Here is a 24,678-nt window from a genome sequence, read left to right as displayed (position 1 = left end):
CTTACTGCCTAAATTCTAGCCCTGTAAGAAGAAACCTGAGGACCACAGGGTTATTTGAACTCTTAACTCACTTCTAATCTCACATTCAGGACCACACAGCACTGACTCTAAAATGCAGGTCTTTTAAATGACTCCCTACAGCCACAATTTAATATTGCTGCCTCTACATCAATTTTCTTCAGGAATTTATTTCAGAGTCTAGAGTTAATTATAATCTAAAACTGATTCCCTGTATTACTATTTAAGTTAGAAATCCTAAACCAAACTTAAATCTGATTCCCTAAATTAGATGCTTATGGATGAATTTTTCCTGTCATGCAAGGAATGCAGGCTGGGGAGAGGTAAGCGATGGTACCCTAATGTAGGTAAAAGAATTTGCCTGATGCCAGCCACTTCCCAGTAAAATCAACCATTGCATCACTGCTTCTATTTACTGTGGTACTGCCCTTCCCAGTAATCCAGATTTGAGCCTGGGGGAAGGACTATTGAACTCTGCCCTAAGGAGGAAGAGAGATGGGGATCTCACATTTTGAAAAAGATAAGGTCAGAAAGTAAATCTGACAGCTCTTAGGTGGACTTGTAAGGCCTGCAGAAAAGTATTGCTTCATCTCTTGCCAACAGTTATTTAGTGATGACAGGAAATGAAGACATTCAGAGTATGTCATGGACTCATGTAACCTTGTCATTCAGGGGCAACCTTCTCCTGAAGTACTTTCCATTGCATCTCACCACCTTCTTTTAGACCAGATCCAGAAAGGAATGTTCCAGCTTGGGGATATGGGGGTGTAGAGGGAGGGTGGTAGTAAGGACGATATGATAGCCCATTTTATAATAAGAATAATTAAAAACTCTCTGGTGCATGAAGATTTCCTTTCCTCCTATGAAGTAAGAATTTCAAATTTTATTGTTCCTTTTTTTTTTTTTTTTTTAAGATATCTGGAAGCTGAGACTTAGCTCAGAAACCTTGGGTAACCTTGCCCGTTGGCCTCCAGCTCATGCCCAAGCCAGATCTCAAATCTAGCCCTCCTGATTCCATATCCAGCCTTCTTGTACAAGTTCAAATTCTACATTGGGTATAATTATTGAGAGTAAATTGTTCATTGGTTTTTCTTGCTTGTAATTCATCAGAAAGGCCAAGGCCACTTGCCCTAGGCCAAAGCCTAGGAAGGTCAAGGTGATTGACCCCTGTCATGAAGATGACTTCTGACCAGAATCTGCTGGGGAGTTGGACTCCTAAATCAGCCCAGCTTTAGTTTGGTCTGGACCCCATCCTCGTGAGAGCATCCCCCTGGCACAAAGGCAGCCCCAGCCGCCTTAATCCCTGCAGAGTAGCTAGCTCAGCGCATTGAATGTGTTCAGAAATTAAGAGTGCTGATAGAGGCAGTTTGACTTTCTTTTTATTTGTCATCCCCCATGAGAGATATTTAATCAACCAGCATGCAGCTTTCGTAGAATCCTACTGAGGCCTAAACTACCCAGGGAAACTCAGAACTGGAATATACTCAGAAATGGTGCCTCAGGCCAGTGGAGGGGGGGTGAGGAGAAGGAAAAAAAAGTCACACCAGGGCGAGTCCCAAGTTTTCCATAAAAAGACTGGAATTGCCAAGACCTTGTAAAAGCCACACCTGGGAGAGGATAGGACCTGGTGGGAAGTAAAATCTCAGTCACTGAGCAAACAAAGGCAGTTGCATTTCTGAGAAGGATTTACATATTCTTTGTTTATTCCTTGTCTTTGTTTCTTGGCAACCTAGGCCTGCGTGATGGGTGCAGGGTGTCTTTTGGCTTTTTCCTTAAAGAAGGCAATAACATATAAGTGAGAAGAGCTCAAATTAGGAGATACACAACTCTGATTAGGTGGCGGGTGATTTCTAAGACTTCCTCTAACTCCCAAAGGCTAGTGCTTAAAATCAAGGGAGCTGGGTTTTAGCTCCTGTTTTTCCATCAACTAGACAGACCAGCCAATAAAGCTCTCAACAGAAGTGGGATTTAAGAAAGAACCTTCCAAGCTATAAAGTTCCCCAGCCTAGCTTGAGGAGGTCAGGGAGACAGGTTGGCTTTTGCCTCAGTGTTACAGCTACGGGAAGGCAAGGCCAGGATCTGGATACTAAATAACCTTGTTGGTTGATTGAGTCAGAGTCCTTTTGTCTTGACCCTCCAAATCTTATTGTGGTTTTCTATCATGAACTGAGCTAAAGGTGACTAGGAAGTACCAATAGGTGATACTTTGGGAAAACTCTTTGATATGCCTGGAGGACCGAGGCTATCCATGAACAATTCATGCTGCTGGAGGGAACTGGGTGCTGCTGGCAGGTTACTCCCTTCAGAGAGCCCTCAGTCTGTCTGCCCACACTGATCTCTTTCACCCATAAAATTCATAGCACTTAAATTCTCTACCTGTGTGGACAGTGGAAGCAGCCTCTCAAGACTCAGGTTGGAGTCATACTCCATTACTTACTAGGGATAGTGGAAGCAGCCTCTCAAGACTCGGGTTGGAGTCACACTCCATTACTTACTAGCTTTGCGACACTGAGTGAACCATATAACTGAAGTTAAAGTGATGATGATAATACTTACTCATCGACTGACAGAAATGTTCTCTAAACCTTAACCCACTATAGGAATGTAAGTGATTATTTTGTGTTATTAGTATAGCCACAGCTTGTCCTGTAGAAGGGCATTGTGAATGGCAGGTAGTGGAGGAAAGTCTTGGAGACAGAAGACCTAAGTTTCATTGAGTCTTGGCCCCTTGATAGTTAAGTGACCTGGAGCAAGGATAAACAAAGTGAGAGGGAGAGACTGTTGATAACTGGCAGGAGGGGAAATCCAGAAGAGCCTCATGTAGGAGGATGGTTGCTGAGCTATGCTTTGATGGAAACTGAGGGATTCCTCAAGGCAGAGGTGAAGAAGGAAGGGCATCCCAGATGTGGGACACTTGCGCAAATGTCACAGAGGCAGGGGATGGAATGTCATGGGCAGAGAACAGCTAACAAGACTGGAATGAAGATGTGAAGATTCAGTTGTTTTTCAGTAATGTCCAACTCTTTGTGACCCCCATTTGGGGTTTTCTTGGCAAAGATACTGCCATTTCCTTCTCTAGATCATTTTATAGATGAGGAAACTGAGGCAAACAGGATTGAGTAACTTACCCAGGGACTCACAGCTAGTAAAGGTCAGAGGCTGGATTTGAACTCAGGAAAATGAGCTTTCTTGACTTAAGGCCCCATGCCCTGTCCATTACTCCACCTAGCTGTTCCTTGTGGAGAGAAGCAATAGGCAGTAAGTCTGGAAAGGCAGGTGGGTGAGAGCTAGACTGTAGAGATGCCAGGCTGAGAATTTTTTATTCTTCTCACAGAGGCCACTGGTAGGGGTTCCACAGCAGAGAATAAAGGTGACCCAAGAGGAGGTGTAGTGAAAACAGTTCTCCTCCCAAGAGGTAATGAGTGACCACTTGGATGAAGGTTTTCCTTCCCAATCTCTCTAACTACCAGTCAGTCAACATTTATTAAGCACCTACTATATGCCAGACACTGTGCTACATGCTCAGGATACAAAGAAGGATGAAATACAAGTCTCTTCTCAAAGAGCCCCAATCTAATGGGGGTGTCTAGACACAAACACTTACGTACAAACGAGCTATATACAAGAATTGTACAAATAGATAATCAAAGAAGAAAAGCGCTAACATTTAGAGGGTTTGGGAAAGGCTTCCTATAGGAGGTGGGATTTTAGGTGGAATTTGAAGGAAGTCAGGGAGCGAGGCATCAGAGATGAAAAGAGAGCATTCCAGGCATGCAGGATAGCCATTGAAAATGCCTGGAGCATCCTACTGTGCCATGGAATTCATGGCAGGTGTAAGGTGTAAGAATACTGGAAAGGTGGGAGGGCAGGGCAGTTTATGGAAGGCTTTGAATTCCAGGGTGTTTTTATATTTGCTCCTAGAGGTGATGGAGAACCCTGGAGTTTATTGAGTAGAGGGTGGTCATGTGCTTTAGGAAGCTCCCTTTGACATGGTCACTGTAGTTAACTATTCTATACATATTTGTATTTTTATTCTGTATTTTTAAACTTTTTCAGCTTCTCTATTAGAACGTAAACACTATGAGGGATTGTTTCATCCTTCGTGTATGGCACAAAGAAGGTGGTTAATAAGTCTTTGTTGTTGGTTGATTTCCCAAAGAGGCAAATTGTGATTGCTCCCCAGTAGTGCTTTCAGGGATGCTGGTTCCCCCAACAGGTACTCTAGGAATCTCTAGTGTACTTTGAAACTAAGTGCAGTAACCATTTTTACTTCCTGTTCTATTACTGTAATAGTCACCAGGGCTTTTTTATGACAGGACCTCCCTTCTGGAAGTTCCTTATCAGAAATCAAGAAAAAAGGGTAGTTTGCAATATGACTGACTCATGAGCTGTAGCTCACACCCTGAGACAGTGCCAGTCAGCACATCCGACCTTCATGGAGTAGTGGATTTCCTTCCTCTTTGAGAGGTAGAATTGCTTGTGAACTGGTGCTCAGGGTTTGGTTACTATAATTATCCTCTGAATTGTTCCAGTAGTGGGCCTGATTTGTGTTGATCCAAACTGCCGGCTCTTCACAAGGTCTGTTTGGGCAGGATTAGGGTTTCTGTCTACATCTGGGAAGTTCTTCTGGATTCTCAAGGATGGTAATGGAGCCCAGAACCCTAGCCTCTTTAGTTTAGTTTATTCTCTATTATAGTTATTTGTTTTCTACTCCTTTTATGGAGATCTCACACAGGGCAAGTGCTCACATGGTGGTCAGAAGAAGTGATACAAGGACACTCTCAAAGTCTCTCTTAAGAACTTTGGAATTGAATGTGTGACCTGGAAGACACTGGCATAGGACTGCTCAACATAATGTGCTCTCATCAGAGAAGGTGCCATGTTCTATGAGCAAAGCAAAATTGAAATAGTTCAAAAGAAGTGTGAGATGCTCAGATTTAGATATTCCATTCCAAAGGGTCACAAGGACTCTGTACGCAACCTGTGGTAGAGCTTTCTGAGCTCATGTTGGTCTGATCAGCCACACTCTGGTGCATTGTAACTTGACTTTAACTAATGATGTCATTTTGTCCTTTTCCAAGAAGGAACGACAACAACCAACTAGATTATAAGCTCCACGAGAGGGAAAGACTGTGTCTTATCTGAATTCTGTATCTCCCACATCTGTCATCAGGTGATGCCTGATTAGTATTGTTTGTATATGAATGACTGTTCCTGTCTGCCTCCTGGAATTTCAATGGTTTTCACATAACAATGTTGTGCACTTTTCTTTCTTGAAGAAAATGAGTGATTGCTCATGATATTTCAAAAACAACACTATGCTTTTTAGTAATCAGTTCAGTTTACAAACATTTAGGTACCTGTTATTGGAAAAATACCATGTTATGCCTTGGGGATACCAAGAGAAAATGAAACAGGGAGGTTAGGGGTGTGGGTGGTGTTTGTGAGAGTGATATATGTGGTCTTTACAATAGATTAGTTTGCAGCATGTAGTGAATTCAGTTTAATTCACAGATCTCTTTTTAGGAGGGGATTGATGGGATGCCTATGGCTTCAGCCTGTCTGTCCCACTTGGGGACAGCTTGAAATACTGATCAGATGTAGCGCATAAAACTGTAAAGCATAAGACTTCACTTAATGTCTGTTTTACTCATCTCCACTCCTTTCTCATACCAGAACTTGGTTGTTTGTGTTCCAGTGGTGGCTCTTGAGGTACGTAGTGCCATAGTGCACAGAGCACTGGGCTTTAGTCTTGATGTAAGGAAAAATGTCCTAACTAATCAACTGGCTGTTCCCAAATGGACTGGCTTGCCTCAGGAGAGATGAGTACCACATCCTTCCAAGTCTTTCAGTAGTGCTTGTCTTGTGATAGATGTACATCTTCCTCAGATCCAGCTTGGACAAGATGTATGTGTAGTGAAAGAAATGCTAGATTTGGAATTAGAAGACTCGGGTAGACTTCTTCTGTCAGTGTTTTACATCACTCTTGACCAAACTTCAACCCTGAATTCTTTCCATTTTTCTTCTGTGCTCCTAACTTTTATAGGTTGCCAGTGAAAGCTGGAGAAAGTTGGGTCCACTATACCTAATCTTTACCACAGTGAAGCAAGTCATTCTACTCCTTCATAATTGAAGGAGACTATGTTAAACTTGTTAATCTCTCTAACCTTCCGGGATACCACCTTCACCATTCTAACTGAGAGGATGGTGGTGATGATAAAGGCACCCCCCTGAAAACGTTCATTGGGTCATAGAAGGAGTTAAATTAGATTGAAGGCCTGGGAATAATGTTTGTTAGGTTAGGTTGATCTTAAAAAAAGACAAGGGAAGAAAAGATATACTGAGGGGAGGAATGGGGTGGGAACTAATTTTCTCACATAATTGATGGCACAAGGTACATATTTAAATCTTTCTGTATACACACACACACACACACACACACACACACACACACACATATACATATGTGAATAACATAACCTGCTTTTATGAAACCTAGAGTTTGAGGGAGAACTTAAGTTCTATGATACACAAGAAGAACAGTTAAGTGTAATGGGAAAGGTCTGTGTAAAATGCTAGGAGAAGTTTGAAGAGGATTGTTTTTACCCTGTGTTAGCAGTGAGTGAGAGGGTATCCTGGAAGGCTTCATGGAAAAGGTGGCTGTGGAGTAGAAAGAGGAGCAAAGAACTTACCTTTCAGTATTGCCAAAGAGAAGCATGGTGAAACACATTTATTTGGGAATTTGCTTTCCAGCTTAAATGTTTCCTTTTTGGTTGGGATAGGATCAGAGGAGTTCTGTGGATATAGTGCATCATGGTGTTACAAAGTATTTGGCATGACTTCTGTTGACACCATGTGGGCTGAGTGGTAGTGCAGTGATCCAAAGCCAGTTGAATATCGATCAGAGGGCATTTATCTGAAAAGGTCGTTGGGGTAGGGAACAGTTCAGGGTAGGAAAGGGAAGACCTGAGGAATTCCTAGATGTTGGGAATTCTGAATTGACAAGGAGTAGAGTTACTAGGGAGGTGTGGGTAGTCGTTGAATTACTTCCTACAGCTAAAAAAGTATTTAGATTGGTTACAAGCATTGGTTAAAGGAGAACACTTGGAACTTTGTGATCCTGACAGTATATTTAACAGACTTTTAGATTAGCATATAATTCAGAGTTGGGAGGGATCATAGGATATAGATCTCCACAGGCTGGCATTAGGGCCAAGTTAAAAGAAGAAATCTGCATTTGTCCTACTCAGTTGAACAATTAGACTGTGGAAGACCTGCTTAAATGTGCAGGCCTTTTGAAAAAGTCCTAGGCCTTTAGTTGACTATAAGTTCATTGTGATGGGGCTGCTTAAAAAAAAAAAAAGGAATGCCATTTAATATAAAAGCTGTGCTAATACAAATGTAGTGAGTAGATAAGGATGTTCCATTATTACTCTGTACTAGTTAGGAGTACTGTATTTAGCTATTATGAAACTGGATTTGTGTCCAGAGGACGGCAGCTTGGGAGTTGTTGTGAAGATCAGATAAAAGTGTTTTGTATACCCTCTGTTTTGTATATCCTCAAGTGCTGTATACATGGAATCGTTTTTATTACAAGGTCATAGGACCATAGTTGAGATCTAGAGAAGTTAAGGGACTTGACCACAGAGCTGGCTGCTGGATTCAGAGTCAGGAGGGCCTGGGCAAGTCAGTTTCTTCATCTGTAATGTGGGATGATAATAACACCTGCCTCCCAGGGTTGTAGAGATAAAATGAGACAATATTTGTAAAGGACTTTGCAAACCTTAAAAGCACTATGTAAAACCACCTTTTACGATTCTGTATCTAAAGCAGGCTTTGGACCCAGGCCGTGCTGATTCCAAGTATAGCATTCTATTCATCCTACTATATACTACCACCTCTAAAGAATTTTTATTGGAAGATGGGGAGAACATAATCACGGTCTCCAAATATTCTAAGGTCTTTCATGTAAAGTAGGATAACAACAAATAAACAGCTGGCTTATGTAAACTCTGAACATGGTCTATAATTCCATTGTGTTTCCTCCTAGGTTATGTGGTTTTCCAGGGTACAGACTGTGTTGGCCAACCCCACGTAAATTGGACCTTCAATTTTCTCAGTATTTGCTAAAGCTGTATTTCACAGTTATTGTTTCCTGCATGAATTTTACTGCTCCCTAAAATGTTTAAAGACCTAAGGGCCCTTACTTTTAAAAGCCTTAGATCATTCCTTCTCCCTTATCTGTTCTCCCAGTTCCAGTTCTCTCCTTCCTCATTCATAGGCTCTGCCCTCTTTGAGCTTCTGAGAGCCTGGGGCTGTGGAAGGTAGAGCCCTCTAGGAGGCAGAGGATTCACACAGCCTAAGGGTTCCTCATATTTGTGATGGTCTGTCATATGGCCTGGTTGGGAAACACTGACCTAGAGGTCCTTGGACAGCCACCACTCTGACCCCACTTCACAGCCTACCTGTCTCTGCCGCCTCTTCCAGCTATCTCTCTTGGTTTTTAAATAAGGAAACCAGAAAACCCAGAAATTTGAAGGGATTTGCCTAAAGCTTACACAGGTGGTAAAGTGGTTGATCTAGGTTTAAACCCAATTCTTTTGTGTCCATTCTGTACTTTGCTCATGCAAAGATGGTGCACTGTATACAGCATTCTGCCACCGGAAGACCCATGAAAATCTTTGTTCAGTGGATGATTTTGTACTAAGTCAAAAAGCATTTATCTCGTGTCAGGTCTGTAGAACACTGTGCTGAACACCGCCTTGGCAACGTCCCCAGTTTTGCTGCTGTCTCTGAGTGAAGCACTGCTCAGTTATTGTCTCCTTACTGATGAAGACTTCTAAGTGAGGAAGTTGATCAAATCAAACAATCTCAGGTCCCTTTGACCTTCAGAGAAAGGTACCAAGAAATACATTTTTTTTTTTTCTCTGCAGAAGACGGAGACTTCCTTGCTCTGGACCTTGGAGGAACTAACTTCCGTGTACTGCGAGTGAGAGTAACAGACAATGGCCTCCAGAAAGTAGAAATGGAGAACCAGATCTATGCCATTCCAGAGGACATCATGCGTGGCAGTGGGACCCAGGTAGGTCTCTTGGGGGAGTTTCCCAAACTCCACATTCTAAGGCTCTTCTCTTTGGGGAAGGCCTTGCTGCTGGACCGCATTTGTCCCATTTCCTGGGCACACTGCATGACTATATGCCAGAAGCTCCTGCTTTTTGAAGTAGCCTGTTTGGAATGGTAGAGCCAGGAGCTGACCTGCCTCCACTGATTCCTTTCTGCTCCAGCAATCTGGAGATGCCCAAGAGATGCCAGTGGGGCAGCCAGTAGAGCGGGCCTTCTCTTAGTTGCACGTCTGGGTTTGGAGCTCAGGACAGAGAAGACCTTTTACAATCTTCACTACAGATCTTTGTATAAACCTTAGTATGAGATTCTCTTTCTTAAACTCCTCTCATGTAACAGAGGATGGAGAACATTAAATAGGGACTGGAAGACTGGAATTTCAAAAGCTGTGGTTTTGTAAGCTTTGGCCTGAATGGGCCATAGGTGAGCTTATTGGTTTGCTGCCTGCCTGCATTAGTTATAGCATATAATTTGCCCATCTATATATTGGGGGGGGGGCTGTTTGTTTTTAAACAAAACTTTTATTGTGAACATAATCTTTCAAACACAAATGTCCCCCACAAAGAAATGTATATGAAACCATGAGCTTCTATTGGTTTCTTTTCTTTTTTTTTTTTTTAAAGCATTGATCTGTTTCTACCCCTGCTTCTTGAATTCTCAAGCCACATTTCTTCTTGACTGGCATAGCACAGGAAACAGTGTGGCATAGTATATATACAGTAGACTGAATTGACTGTTAAAGACCTGTTCTTTCCTGCCTTAGTGATCCTGGGCAAGTCACTCTCTCCTATTGAGTTTCTTCACCTATAAAGGGAGAGGGTGGCGTCTGATTATGTCTCTTCTAGATTTGGTTCTTCCCTGTTGCTTAGCCCTGACATCCAAACAGCTCCAAGTCCTGTTGATCTATCTATCCTCCTCTTGCTGTTGTCCTAACCATCGCTGTCCATCTACTTCAGGTTCCTTCTTGTTCTTAGTTGATTTCTTTGCTTCCAGTTTCTCCCCTCTCTAATCCATCTACCATACAGTTGCCAAAGTGAGTTGTCACCACCCTTGCCCGCTCAGTTCTTTAGAATTTCTCCTTCCCACCCAAGTGCAAGGATAAAAAACACTGACAACCCCAAGTATTTGCAAAAAGGCTTAAGCTTGTATCTTGCTCTATAGAGTGAAAACCTTTAGCTTTTATTAAGATTTCTGGCAGTTAAATTGGTGGTAGAAAGAGATTTGCCCGGGGAATGGGGTGTGCCAAGTCCTAAGCTAGAGATGTTGAAGATATAAAGTTGGTCCCTACCTTCATGAAGTGTACAGTTTAGCAGGAATAAGTACCACTGGGGCTGTGTGGTAAGGGGAAAAAAAGCTGAATTTAAGAACCTTTGTCTTTTTGTCAAAAATGAATGTTTCTTAATCTTTTTTTTTTAAATGTACGTAAGAGTAAATAAAGGAGAATTTGATTTTAGCTTCAAAAATAATTTATTTCAGAAAAAAAGACCAGATAATCTTTTCAGACAGCAACTAATTAGCAGTGGGTTCTAGAATACTTCAGGAGAGGGTAGATAACCTCAGCCATAGGCAACTTCCAGAAGATCAGGAAGATCAGGTGTTGATAGGAAGGATAATTCATCACTACTGGAGAACTCAAAGCAAAAAGAAATGAAATGAAAACTGATTTTTGACTTTACTTCTGAACCAGCCTCCCAGGCACTTAAAAAAAAAAAAAGACTTAATGCTAATTACAGTCATTTATGTGAATTGCCTACCATTTATGCCTAATTACCATTTAGCAAAACAAATATGCATCTTATCAATACATATCTTACTGTGTTCTAACAGTCACCTGTATGAGTGTGTTCAGCCTTTGAAGTATGCTTCTAGTGGGCTTGGTTATCTAAGTCTACAATTTAAAAAAAAATGAGGTGCCTTTGTTCTTCCACTAGAACTGTGGAATACGTGGTAGAAAGAATCTTAGATTTGTAACAGGATACCTGGGTTTGAATTCCTACTCTGCTCCTTATTTCCTGTGGGACCTTGCACAAATACATTTACCCTAGGCCTCAGTTTCCACTTTTGTAGAGAGAGGGAGTTAGATTAAATTATCACTTGTCTCTTCCACTTGTATTTTTTTGTGTGTATGTAATTGTAATTGTGTATAATTTTATGATCCACCATTTCCACTCACTTGTCCAATTATCTGTAGCTTCTCTCGTCCTGTCCCTTCCCCTAAAAGTGGTCTTTGGTCCTGATTCTGTAGCTGAAATTGTTCTCTATCACAGAATTATAGTGCAGCTCTCTTCCTTAGGAATGGGAATCTCAGAACCACACAGTAGTTACTTAGAGTCTATAGGGGAGAGGGGGATTGTCTGATCCTCAGAATGACTTCTTATCCTTTTTGTTGGGAAAAGGATTGGATCGTCCTACAAGGGGCTCCTTCTGAAACCTCAGCAGAGACAATTATTTCATATAATATTAGCAGCCTCTTTATGTCAGTTATTAGAAATCTAGATCGGTGAAAGCCTTCAACTTCTGGGGAGATACAACCCTTGTTCTGGAAGCTTACTGCTCTTTCCTTTTGCCTCATCCCTTCTCTTTCTCCCAAAGTATCAGGTGGTCAGCAAGTATTTACTAATCTCCTACTATGTATCAGGCACTGCGCTAAATATTGGGGATACTAAAAAAGGCAAAAGACAGTTCAGTGCTCAGAGGAGCTCAGCCCAAGAATGTGAATGATGCTCTAGCAAAGGGGACTGAAGGAAGCGAGCATTTATTAAACTGCTACCATGTGCCAGGCACGGTGCTAAAAGGCAGAAGTCAAGGAGCAAACAATCTAATAAAAAAGATAAGATTCAGGACTAATTGGAGACATTTCAGTGGGAAGGTACTAGCATAAGGGGGGAGGGGTGTGATTAAATAAAGGCTTCTTGCAAAAGGTGGGATTTTAGATGAGCAGTCAACGCTGAAGAGACTGGCCTAGTAAAAATCATTCTATTTCCTTCCCCCCTCCCCCCCCACTCACCTTCCTAAAATTCCACTCACCATCAGTTATCTGGCTGTATCGCCTTTCCCAGTTTGTTTCACTTCTCTTTTTTTAAGAACTGTTTTTTTAAAAAATCAGTTATTTTTGTTAGAGGATGGGATCATAGATTTAAACCTGTAAGGGACCTGAAGCCTGTGGGATTGACCTACAGTTTAAGAAATGCTGATTCTAGTTCGGTCCCCTCATTTTATAGTTTTAGGAAACTTGGACTTTCCAGGGGTCACTCAACCAGTTAATGGCAGAGCTGGGCTTTGCCCTCTTGCTGTTCTAAGAGGAAGCTTGGTAAATTGTATAGCGGGCTTGCCTCAGAGTCAAGAATATGTGAATTCAGACCCAGAGCTATGTGACATAGGTAAATAAATCCACAGAATTGTCTAGGACTGGAAATTAAAAACTTGCTAGACTGCATCTGTCATCTTCATGGTAGAGAGAATTTCCACATTTCACCTTTTCTCCCTTTGCGTAAGGGCAGTGGGGGTGGAAAAATAGGACTATATTTACCTCTTTAACCATTTCTTGACAGTGGTGGAGCTAAACCTTGTTGTATGATTAAAATTATATAGAAAGTATAACAATTGATTTACAAAACACTTAAGGTTTACAAGATAACTTTATGCAGTTACCCTATCTGAAGCTTCCAGCAATCTTGTTAGTAGAGATATCATAAATCGCACTTTACAGATGAGGAAACAAGCTAACTTCTCTAGACTACACAACTTGCCCTTGAACACAGTTATCGAGTGGGATCCAAGACTTCCTGGCTCCAAATCTAGCAGCCTGTCCACTGTGGCCCAGTGCTCCCAGAAGAAAAGTTAATGCCAACTGGGTCACTCTGGTTTTTGTGGGTCAGGTACAAGAAGACTGATGGCCAAAGTATAAAGCATATATATAGATATATGTATATATCTGTTAACTATACATGTATATATAATATGCATAAACATAAATATGATAAATTGATGATAGGAATATAGGTTTATTTCTGGAAGGTATACAAAACTGTATCTTTGGCTCTTTTCCTGACTAGCTCTCAAGCCTTAGGCCTTCCCTCCCACCTTAGTTAATCTTTTTCACTGTTCTCCACCACCTCCCCCTTCTTCTTTTAAAGTGCATATGTCATTGGGTAGGGTGAATCCATAAGCCTCTTTCTTAAGGGATTTATACCCCATGACTGTACAAGTGAGGTGGGTGGAGCTAGGAATGGGAAAAGGGCTTTCTAGGACTGCTGTTGTGAGAGAGAACTTCAGTTCAGCTGCATCTTTCATTTGGTTGCTAACCTTATCTAAATGCTTTCTACCATAGGAATCCAGGGTATGGGGGGAAGGGAGACTTCAAATTAGCCTTGCTCACTTTAATCTTGCTTATAGATTTTCAGATGATCTTCAACCCCCGCTAACTGTCTGCTATGTACAGAGCCAGGTGGTGGGCAGTAGAGGACATACAAAACTTAGAAAAGACCATATTCCTTCCTTTTTGAGGAATAAGACCCAAGCAGAAATATGAATAATAAACATCTGGTTTGAGGGTTTGTATGGCATAGTGGAAAGAAGCCGGGATTTGAAATCAAAAGAACCTTGATTAAAATTACTGCTCTGCCACACTGTTTGACTTTAGGCCTCAGTTTACTTATTTAGAAAATGAGGAGGTTGGACTAGAGGATTCCTGAGGACCCTTCCAATTCAAAATCCATTATCCCAAATGCATGTAGACACTTGCAAGACCACATGTGGAAAGGGACCTCAGAGGTCACCCATATCTATAGCATGAATCCTTTGTAGAGCTTCCTGTCTCCTTCTCCTGGAATAAGTTAAGCTTTTTACCTGGAACCAAGAAAAAGGGAGTTTTAATGTCATGTAAACAAGGGAAAGCCCCATTGAGCATTCCAGTCTTTTCTTGAAGCAGGAACCTTAAGAACTTTAGGTAACTGAGTTAGCACAGTTTCTCTTTAGACTCCATGGTTATGCATTAGCAATTGGCATGTGATGTTATGGGAGAAATGTCACCTTTTTGAGTTTGTGTGGTAGGTAACTGCGGCTGAATAAATCTACTACAATGAAGAAGGACCCCCGACCTTGGAGGAGTCTTGGAAGAGTAGTCAGAGGCACTGAGAGGTTGAGTAGCATGTTCTCTGATCACGCAGCTAAGTATGGAGTATGAAACTGAGAGGAAAGACTTGAACCTCAGGTCTTCTTTCCTGGCCCTCTGTGCTGCTGCTCACAGCTCTTCTAGGAAAGAAACCACTCTGCTCCCCTGTGAAGTAATTAACACAGAGTATGTGCGTTATAGTTAGCCAAGTGATTAAGTGATTTGGGTATAATTCCATAGCATGTGTCCAAGGCCTCTCAGAACTACTCTATGCAATGATTGAGCCCTTCCTTACCTTGTCAGCTGTCCTTTTGTCCCCTGTACTTATCCTGGAATGTTGTATATTGTTACTTGTTTCTATCTTATTCCCTCTACTAGACTGAACTCTGAGGTTGTTTTATGCCATAGTACTCTGCATAGCATAGATACTTTATCTTGCTTCTATTCCAGATAAGTCCTCCTTGGACCTCAGTTTTCTCATCTGTAAAAACAAGGCAGCCGGAATAGACATCTGTTCTTAGTCACTGAGGTCCTTTCCAGTTCCTGGATCTATGATCCTTTGATAATTATTTGAATGAATGAATGTTGTATGGCACCGTACCCATAGGACATACTCAGGAGGAGTCTTTTCCATATGTGTTGATTTGTGGCATTTTAAAGTTAAAGAATAAAGATTGCTTTTTAGTGAGCATGCCATTTTTTCCTGGAACTAATGGGGTGAAATGCATGATTATACTGTCTTCTGATGGGTTGCCAAAGCGGTGCCCACAAAGAATGACTCATCTGGGTGAAGGAAAGTCTTTGCCTTAAACGTTTGTTAGTGGCACTAAGATAATTGATTAGAGGGGGTAACAGGAAGTTTAACAGAAGAGAAAAAGAGTCACCACAGTATATCAGACCAATCTCTCATCTAGCTACCACTTATTTTTGACAAGAGCACCAAGGGATTGCCCACATTTATCGGTGTCTTTATGAATAACTTGACATGTCCAAATTTAAGTACCTCTAGACACTCTGTACCAGAATTTTTCTTCATAGAAAATGAGAAAACTGAAGCAAAGCTACTGTTTTTTTTCTCTGACTCACAAGGATGGTTTGGACCGTAGGGCTTTCAAATCAGAAGGCCACAGCCTCCAGTACTCTGGGCCCTAGTCTCCTCCTCTTTAAAATGAAAAGGCAGAACTAAATGGTATCTTCCACTTGGAAATGCTATGAATCTAAATAACCTTTTTCCACCCTGATAACCCCATGTATCTACAGCTGTTTGACCATATTGCTGAATGCCTAGCCAACTTCATGGACAAGCTGCAGATCAAGAATAAGAAACTCCCTTTGGGATTTACCTTCTCATTCCCATGCCATCAGACCAAGCTGGATGAGGTAAGACAAGCCCTGGAGCATCTCAACTTGGAATATTTTTGGCATGAGGGCACATGTCAGGGTGGAGGGTTGAAGCAAGAGTGGGGAAGGGAAGGAGGGGAGGAAGAAGGGAAAGGACCATCAGGAGTCCCTAGAAGAAAGGAAGTAGGAAATTGTAATGAGTGGGTGAGGGTGGGAAAAGGCAGGCAGCCTCCCCATTTCTGTAACATACATGAAATGTCTGTTTGCCTGAAAAACTAGGAATTCACATTCTGGCTAATGGGAGAGAATGCTTTAGATCAGGTCCCTAGGTAAGGGTACCAGGAGTCATAGCAAGATTTCTTTGGTGTGGATCCTTTCCTTCTGGGTCCATGATCTCCTCCCATGATTCCCCCCCTTTCCTTTGTGATCTTATTGACAAGCAATAAGACTTCACTTAGGCATAAAAGGCAGAAAGACATGTCTGACTTGGAAAAGGCATCAGACTTATCATGCCACCATGGGATGGGATGGGATGGGATGCCCTGAGTGCTACACTTATACCCCACAATATTGAAAGAGCCAGAGGAAGGCCTCCAGGGTTGGAGGATTCATGGAAGGACATGGACAGTAATCACATGGAATCAGAAGGCGTGGATGGGATGTTCTCTGAAGGAATGGAAGAGCAGTGCCTACACCAATGGGACCCATCAAAGTATTAACGTAATTATATAAGGTATTAGTCACCCACTGACTGCAGGTTGTAACAGTTGTAAAGATACCCTCCATGGTCTCCTTCTCTCATTTTTCCACTTTCTTTTCCATTCCAATACCTCTTGGATCCCAACACACATGTTCTATAAAGAGCATCATTGCTTTGCAAAAGCCATTATTCTTATTCTAGTTACGGAGAAGTGTTTCCTTTAAACATAACCTCTCTTGCCTCAGGTTTCCTGCTTTTTGAGGGCATTGACCTTGGAGTATTTATTCCCACTCTTGTCCACACGTTCTTTTCTCTTTCTCCAGAGTTACCTGGTTTCATGGACTAAAGGGTTCAAATCCAGTGGTGTGGAAGGGAGAGATGTGGTGTCCTTGATCCGGAAAGCCATCCAAAGGCGAGGGGTGAGTTGCAGGTTGGCGGTGAGAATGTGAATTAGTGCTGAGTGCTCTCTGAAGAAATTTTATGGTCAGAAAACAGTGGGAAGAGGATTGATTAGAGAAGGAACTTGAAAAATAACACGTTTTTCCTTGTTTCTGGCATCTTTATACACAAACACACAGTATGAATATTAGAGCCCTCTGTAGTAGTCACAGAATTTTTGTTGAATATGCTCAAACATTGTAAATTACTTTTATATTTCTAGGTAAGCTTAAAAAATCACTTATTTATAAATATATTTATATGGTGTAGAAAAACCAGGCCCCTTCAACCTGAAGACTTGATTAGAGATGTTGAAGATTTTATGAAGGCATCTTAGTATAGAGGAAAGATTTTAATCCTGCATCTGCTATTTTAACCTTAGACAAATTGCTTAACCTGTCTGAGTCTCAGATTTATAAAATGAGGGGCTTGTACAAGATAATCTCTCATTCCTTCTAGTTCTTGTTGCTCTGAAGGGAGAGACAGAAAGACAGACATGGAGGGTTTTCTTTCAGTACAGTGACAAGACAGGGAAGCAACTGAGAGTTGGTGGCAAGAGGGGAGTTATGAAGAAGGCTGAAGGGGAAGGAGAGCATTTTTTGGATAAGGGGAATACCTCAGTTTCCTCACCTATAGAAGTAGGAAGGGAAGTGAGTTGTGTGTGTTTGTGTTGCAGAGAAAGTGAAGAGATTTGGAGATCAGGAAAGGGCTATTAGAAGCAAAACTATGAAAGATTCCTCCCAGTTTATGGTCTTAAGATGATTGGCTCATAATGTAAACCAGGAAAGGACCAAAGGATCCAACCTCCTTATTTACGGAAGAGACCACAGCCTAGAGGAGATGAAGGTCACACAGGCAGTCATTGATGCATAACCAGGATTCAGATTTAGGTCCTCTGACTTCTAGTTAAGTGATCACTTTTATAGGCACCAGGGAGAAGAATTCTTCCCCTCCCATTTCAGTTCTTCTGCCCAGATGCTGTCTCTCCATCTCTCCATGTTCTTGGTGTAACTGGTGGCTTGAAAAAGCAGCACATCTGTCTCTTATTGTTGCAGGACTTCGACATTGATATTGTGGCCGTGGTAAACGACACCGTCGGTACCATGATGACCTGTGGCTATGATGACCAGAACTGTGAGATCGGCCTCATTGTAGGTGAGTTCCCACCAGAGCCCAGGCAGGAGCAGTATTTCTTCTCATCTGGTCCCCAGACTTTTTTTCATTATTCTTTTTGATGATGGACTCAGTTGGGTAAGGGAGTAGAAAATCCTACTGCTCCCACTCCATTGGACAATTCTCCACACTTTGTTTGTCTATCAAACCTTACCTTTGGGCAGAACAATACAAGGGGAGAAGGCTTCTTCCTTTTTTTAAAGCTATGTAAATTTCTTGTACTTTGTGAACACTAAATGCCACATTGATAGGTGTTTTACAACCTGTTAGGGGATGTTTGAAGGAGACCAAGTGATTGACCACGTCAGGGGGTACCCAGTTTTTTACTATATCCAAAAACCACATTTCCTTTAGACCCTAAATTTACTCTACATTCCTATCTCTGTTAGAAAGCATTTATTAAATGCTTACTGTTTGCCAATCACTGTGCTGTACAAAGAAGGTAAAAAACAGTCCTTGTTTCTGATGACCTCTCATTCTGGTTGGGGTGCCAGCATAACTAGGTATATACAAGATACATGCAGAGTTGACGGGACTTGATCTCAGAAGGTAATGTGCTAACCATTCTAGGAGTAGCAAAGATCCTTCTGTAACATTTATTGTATTTCTGTTTTTTAAGTTTCTGTAACCAGTCAGTTAACTAGCATTTTTCAAGTTCCTTCTGTGTGGTAGGCACTACACTACGTATGTACTTGGGCTTCAAGAACGAAAAGTTAAAATAGAATGTTCCAAAAGTCAGTGCAGTTTCAGGCCATGAAAGTGCAATACTTTCATTTGGTTAATAACATCTGTGGTTGTGAAGAGCTTTAAATAGCAAGCAAAAATCTCAAAAAAGTATATGAGATTAGACATATTAGAGAACCACTTTCACCCAAGTGGCAGATAATATAGTTGGAGGGGATGGAAAAGCCAGTGTGCTGCTAAGCTTAATCCTTTGGTTTTTCATTTACTAATGATGACCTTGGGCAAGTCTTTTCTCTTTTTAGACCTCAGTTTCTTTCTTTTAAAGGAGAATGTTTGACTCTCCAGCACTAACCTTCTATGATTTTCTCTCTGCCCAGGGACTGGCACCAATGCCTGCTACATGGAGGAGATGAGGTACATTGACACAGTGGAAGGGGATGAAGGGAGAATGTGCATCAACATGGAATGGGGTGCCTTTGGAGATGATGGAGTACTCGATGATATCCGCACAGAATTTGACAGGGAGATTGATATGGGTTCACTCAATCCGGGCAAGCAACTGTGAGCAGCATTTTTTGTGTGTTCATTTTGGGGGGATGGGGAGGATTCCCAATTGCGTCATTAATGATGATGTAGTGTAGAGGACATGGGGTGGACTTGGCAGCACATAGACTCTACTCCAAGATTTCATGCTACATGCAAATTTGTGTTGCCCATTGCTGCTTGGATTGGCCAAGTTTCCCTCAGCCACGGGGGTGCCAGACTGCTTTGTTTGGGTGTACAGTTGTAAAGCCACTTGGATGATAAATGTGCCTGAAGAGTGTTGTCCTCTTCACAGTAGCCCTTGGGAAGAATGCACTTTGTGTATTCCAACAAAGCAGCCATTTTCTGAAATGTTTCTTTCTTTAGTTTTCTTGTTTTAATTGATGCTTTTTGTTTTTACATCACATTCATTCTTTCATATCTTCCCTCCCCCCCACCCCAATCCCTGCCCCTATACATCTAATATTGCAACAAAGATTAAAAGAGAAAGGAGAAAAAAGCAGTTCTAATAATGTAAGCTGTATGCGCCAGTGCTGGTCTTCTATCCCTTTAATGAAAAGAGAAAAGGGACATTAAAAAAAAAACAACAAAACCGACTTTTCTTGGAGCTAAGCGTATTCCAAATATTTGTGAAATTTGCTCCTTTTAGAATGACCTATTTATCAAAATCCAGGAAAAAACTGGGAGCATCTCTTTGTATTTATTCACTTGTTTTTGAGCAAAGATCATCTTTTCTCACCCGTGGTAGTGTGCAGCAGTGGCGTTTGTTTCAGGCTGTGAGCTTTGCCAAGCTCTTCCACTCACCTTAAATTCCTCAAAAATCTTAAGTGTGCTGTAGTAGAAATAGCATGAGATTGAGAAGGGTTCAAATCTTAGTCTTCTGCCTTCCCACCTCTGTGACCTTGGGCTGATCATTTGCCTTCTCCCTTCAGTTGCCTTATCTGTAAAATGAAGAGGTTGGACTAGATTGACTTACGTTCTTTCTTACTCTGAATCCAATGGCAACTTTTGGCTGTTTCCAAAAAGCAAATCCCCATTCAAATAAATGAAATTTTCCAGCGTAGAGGATATTCTAAGATATGTCCTACTGTAGGACATATGGAGGCAATTCCAGAAGAGTAAGAAAACTTTTTTTTTAATAGCCCTGCTTTGTTTTGCTATCTTAGTTAGGAAGAAATTTTAATTTACTTCAATCTTGCCCTCTATTTGCCCACCCCTAATATTGCTCATATGCTCATGACCAGTGTTGTTTCAAACTTATATCTTTGTCTGCCTGGGGGAAGCTCTCTGAGGAGACCACCACTGGGGTCTCCTTGCTTTAAAAAGGAAACCTTTTATACAAATATTGAAACTGAACAAACAGATCCAGTGGTATATGGTTATTTGTCATATTAATGGATTCTGTTTTGCAGCCAAATTCATTATATATTCTTTTCTAACACTAAGCTTACATACTGTCAGATGTAGCTACTGAGATAGCCACAGCACACCTATCATAGAATCTTTGAATGTAGAGATGGGGAAGAAGGGTCAGAGATGGGGAAGAAGGGTTGTTAGGAATCAGCTGGTCCAACATCTTCATCATGACAGATGAGCAAACCAGGAAAGGGAGGGAAGTGACCTCTTCAAGATCATGCAGTTAGCACAGAGGCAGACTTTGAGCCAAGATCCTCCTCCCCCCATTCCATTGCTCTCTTCCCTGTGTCACCTCCTATTTTTGTAAAACAGCCCATCTTGATTTTTGTGAAGACTTGTGGCAACTGGTCTAGTGGAACCTGAAGCATGTGCTCAGGAAGGAGAAGATGCAGAGCAGTGCCTATGGGAGCTACTGGGTGAACAGTTCCCTGGCCCAAGCATCAGCAGACTGGGGATTCTCCTTTGGTGTCTTCTCCTTCCTAAAGCGCTGGATGTTTTTACATTGTCTCCACTTTCAAAGTCATTCTTGCCAAGAATAGAGTATTTTCTAAAGCATAGAAAACAGTGGCACCTAGTGTTGAGAAATCAGATTCTCCTACTAGTTTCCCTGCTCCATGACTGCTCTCTGTCACAGCCAGAAAGGTTATAGATTAGTTTATTCAAGTGTCAGGGATATTAAAAGCCCCAGTGACAGTAACTCTCTCTTATTGCAGAATTAAAAAGTCCATCAATGATGGTGCAGTTTGAGTGGCCTGACACTGTATAGATCAGTGTAGATTAGTGAAAGCTCACTGTAGATCAGTGGAAAAAGCACTTGATTTGGAGCTAAAGGACCTGGATTTAAATCTCAGCTCTGCTTCTTCCTACCCTTTGTGCCTAGGTTTGATCACCTGCAAAATGAAAGGGTTAAACTAGTTAATCTAGATGAGTTAATCTTCAAATCTAAATCCGGTGGCCCTCCCTATTCATAAATCTCACCTGCCCTGTTATAATCCCAAGAAGGACAGATTGGCTAAAAATCTGATCGCTTTTTGACCTGGACTTGTTCCTTGGCTTCTCGTCTCTTCCCTTGACTTCCATGGCTTTGTTCTATACTGGTTCTCAGACATCCAACACTGTTACTCTTTACTAACTACTTCTCGTGCTCCAGCTGTATAAAGGTCTAGACCCTAAGTTCTATGTTCTCTACTCTTCTCTCAGTTTATGGTCTCTCTTCCTTAGATGCCATCTATTTGTAGGACTCCATTTTGTCTCCTGAAATGAATTTTTTCCCCCATATTTCCAGTCTAGCCCCCTCACCTGCCTCTCCTTTGGCTCCGCATCTCTATGTGCCTTAATCTGTCCTGTCAGACATGTCCAACTGGGTGGAAGAGTGATTCATTGTCTTTTCCTGTCAAATTATCACCCTCTCCCAAATTCCCGGTGTCTTACTCCTTTTCCCAGTCACTCAGGCTTGAGTTATCTTTTGACTCTTCATTCTTTGTCACTTTCCATAGCTCAAATCAGTCAAGTCTTGTTAATTCTTTAAACTGTTAATTTTATCTCACTTTTCCAGTTTGAATGAGTTCACAGTCCAGGTCTTTCATTACTTCAGCTGTTCTATGGAATTTCCCTTATTTCCTCCTTTCCTCATTGATCTTTCCCTTTTCAGAACTAATGGCACTTACTGTCAATACTATAATTTTAAAAAATGTTATGTATAAAATTTTAAATTTTCTTAACAGTATCCCTTCTCTGGCCCCTCCTAGAAAGCCATCTCTCTTTTTTTTTGTCATTCTATGTTATATTTAATATGCACTTAAAACAAGTACGTAACAGAAGTTCACAGTTTTACCAAAATCTTTTTCTTATTCTTATTGCATATTGAAATATTCATATTTGTTAAGGTCATTTTAAAAAAGAAAAGAAAATTTGAAAAAGACCGGAAATGGACAGATCTAATGCAAGAGTCAGAAGAATGCCAGAAAGCAATGTTATAGTAAAGTACCAGCCCTAAAGTCGGCTAGACCTGGGTTCAAATACCGTTGTAAATGAGATAACACGTACAGTACCTTGCAAACCATAGGGTACTATATAAATTCTAGCTATGATCTCTGAAGCTTATTAGCGTTTTGATCAAGTTATTTTGACTTCTACAACTTCAAGACATATCTACTAAATTAGGAATGGGTGGAAATTGGCATTGTGAGGATTTCCCACACTGAGCTCATTGATACATTCACCTATTTATAAGAAGAGAATTTACCATTCCCACAGGTTCAGAAACATTCCCTAGTTTCTTAGGGGTTGGTTCTTTTTCATGCACTTTTTGTATTTGAAAGGTGGCATGATATAGTACAGTGTATAGGAGGCTAGCTTCAGAGTTAGAAAGAGCTGAATTTAAGTCCTACCCCCTGACATATCAATTAATAGGCATTTTTTGTTTTGTTTTGTTTTATAGTTTCCCCCATTCATTTTAATTCTTCTGTGCAACATGAATTTAATAGGAATGTACATGCAGAACCTATATAAGATTGTACGCCATCTCAGGGAGGATGTGGGGAGGGAGTGGAAAAAAATCTAAAATATATGGAAGTGATTGTTGAACACTGAAACAAATAAAATAACTCAAATAAGAATAAAGAAAAATAAAGGAAATAAAATCCAAAATAAAAAAATGAAAAAAAGAAAGCCAGCTCTTTAAGATTTAAAAACAGGAAGAAGAAATGTTCAGCAGAAATAACTAATTGAAAAAGTCATAGTGTTCCACACCTCTTCAGAGAAGCAGGAGGAGATCTCTTTCCTTTGGGGACAAGCTTGGCTGTCATAATTTCCAGCATTCTGTGTCTGTTGCTTGGGTGTTGCTTTTGTCATTACTATGTAATTTAATACTTAAGACGTGTCTTACATGCTGAATAAATGCTTGGTAGCCAGGTATGGAAAGAGCCCTGGGCAAATATTGTGTTGGTCCTAGACTTAAACCTTTCTGGGCTTCTCTTCCCTTATAGGGAAGTAGAAGGACCAGATGATCTTATCTTTCAGATCCTTTACAGTGCTGATATTTTTGTATTTGCACATCATAATATTAGAAGTTGTATTATATAAATTTGATCACCAAGTCATGTAATGACTCATTATTTGAATTTTACAAGTAATAGGATCTTAATAAATTCCCATCTTGGAATTTCTTGCAGATTTGAGAAGATGATCAGTGGCATGTACATGGGGGAACTTGTCAGACTCATCCTGGTGAAGATGGCCAAGGAGGAGATGCTCTTTGGTGGGAAACTAAGTCCTGAGCTCCTTACCACAGGCCACTTTGAGACCAAAGACGTCTCTGATATTGAAGGGTGAGTTTCCCGCTTCCTGCGTCCCATTTCTCTTCTACTTTGCAGGGTATTTTCTCATCTGATAGCTGTAGAGTGAGGACATATAACAAATTGAGTACTCTCCAAATAACTTGATACAACAGTCTTACTGCTACGGCTAATCTGTCATTCCCCCAGTACATAGATTTAGATCTTGTAGCTGTTGTTGAAGAAAAAAAAATATTACTACCATTATCTGGGTTTTAGGTACCAAGTGAGTATTCTAAATCCAAGCATTTCTATCCTAGAGAAAGAAATATCCAAACTGGCATAAATGAAACAGCTTTCTCTATGCCAAGATGATCTATAGTGACATTTATAGGAATCTTGAACAAAGAAAATATTGTAATTTGTTAAAATACAGTTTAGGGTTAACATTCCAGAATACCCCAGAACAACACAGGAATGTGTTAAACTCAATTTAGGGTCAACATTTCAGTCATGACTTAATTCTTTCCCTGAGCCATTCCTCCTCTCTTACTCCCATCTCTGCAGAGATTGAAAGCAAAGGCTTTCCCTTTCCCCGCAATCCTTTCTGAGTAATAGAAGTAAGCATTTCCCTTGGCTGGCTAGGGAAATGGTACAGTAGGGGATGGGGAAGGCAAGTATTTAAGATGAGTGAGTTTGGCGATTACCCTTAATTCAGTTAACTAATCCTTGATTTAAGAGGAAGGCTTTAGGTTTAACCCCCTTTCTTGAAGAAGTCTGGAAAGGACTTCAGACTTAAGAAATATCTTTCTGAACATTTCCAGTTGAACTGGAAGGTTGTTAATTTTCTTCCATAC

General features: G+C 41.0%; 1 protein-coding gene across 2 annotated transcripts in view; it reads left to right on the top strand.

The window, feature by feature from the left end:
* The window catches only part of HK2 (hexokinase 2), a 107,868-nt gene that overhangs the window by 63,296 nt on the left and 19,894 nt on the right, over window positions 1-24,678 (top strand). For both annotated transcript variants that reach the window (XM_072635251.1, XM_072635250.1), the window contains exons 3-8: window positions 8,952-9,100; window positions 15,512-15,631; window positions 16,616-16,711; window positions 17,786-17,885; window positions 18,965-19,148; window positions 23,720-23,875. In XM_072635251.1, the coding sequence (XP_072491352.1) occupies window positions 8,952-9,100; window positions 15,512-15,631; window positions 16,616-16,711; window positions 17,786-17,885; window positions 18,965-19,148; window positions 23,720-23,875 (805 nt within the window). The remainder of the gene's footprint in view (window positions 1-8,951; window positions 9,101-15,511; window positions 15,632-16,615; window positions 16,712-17,785; window positions 17,886-18,964; window positions 19,149-23,719; window positions 23,876-24,678) is intronic.

This window comes from Notamacropus eugenii, chromosome 1 (assembly GCF_028372415.1).
Source record: "Notamacropus eugenii isolate mMacEug1 chromosome 1, mMacEug1.pri_v2, whole genome shotgun sequence".
NCBI classification, from domain to species: domain Eukaryota; kingdom Metazoa; phylum Chordata; class Mammalia; order Diprotodontia; family Macropodidae; genus Notamacropus; species Notamacropus eugenii.
Note: the sequence above shows the minus strand (reverse complement) of the source record. Positions and strands in the feature narration are given on the sequence as shown.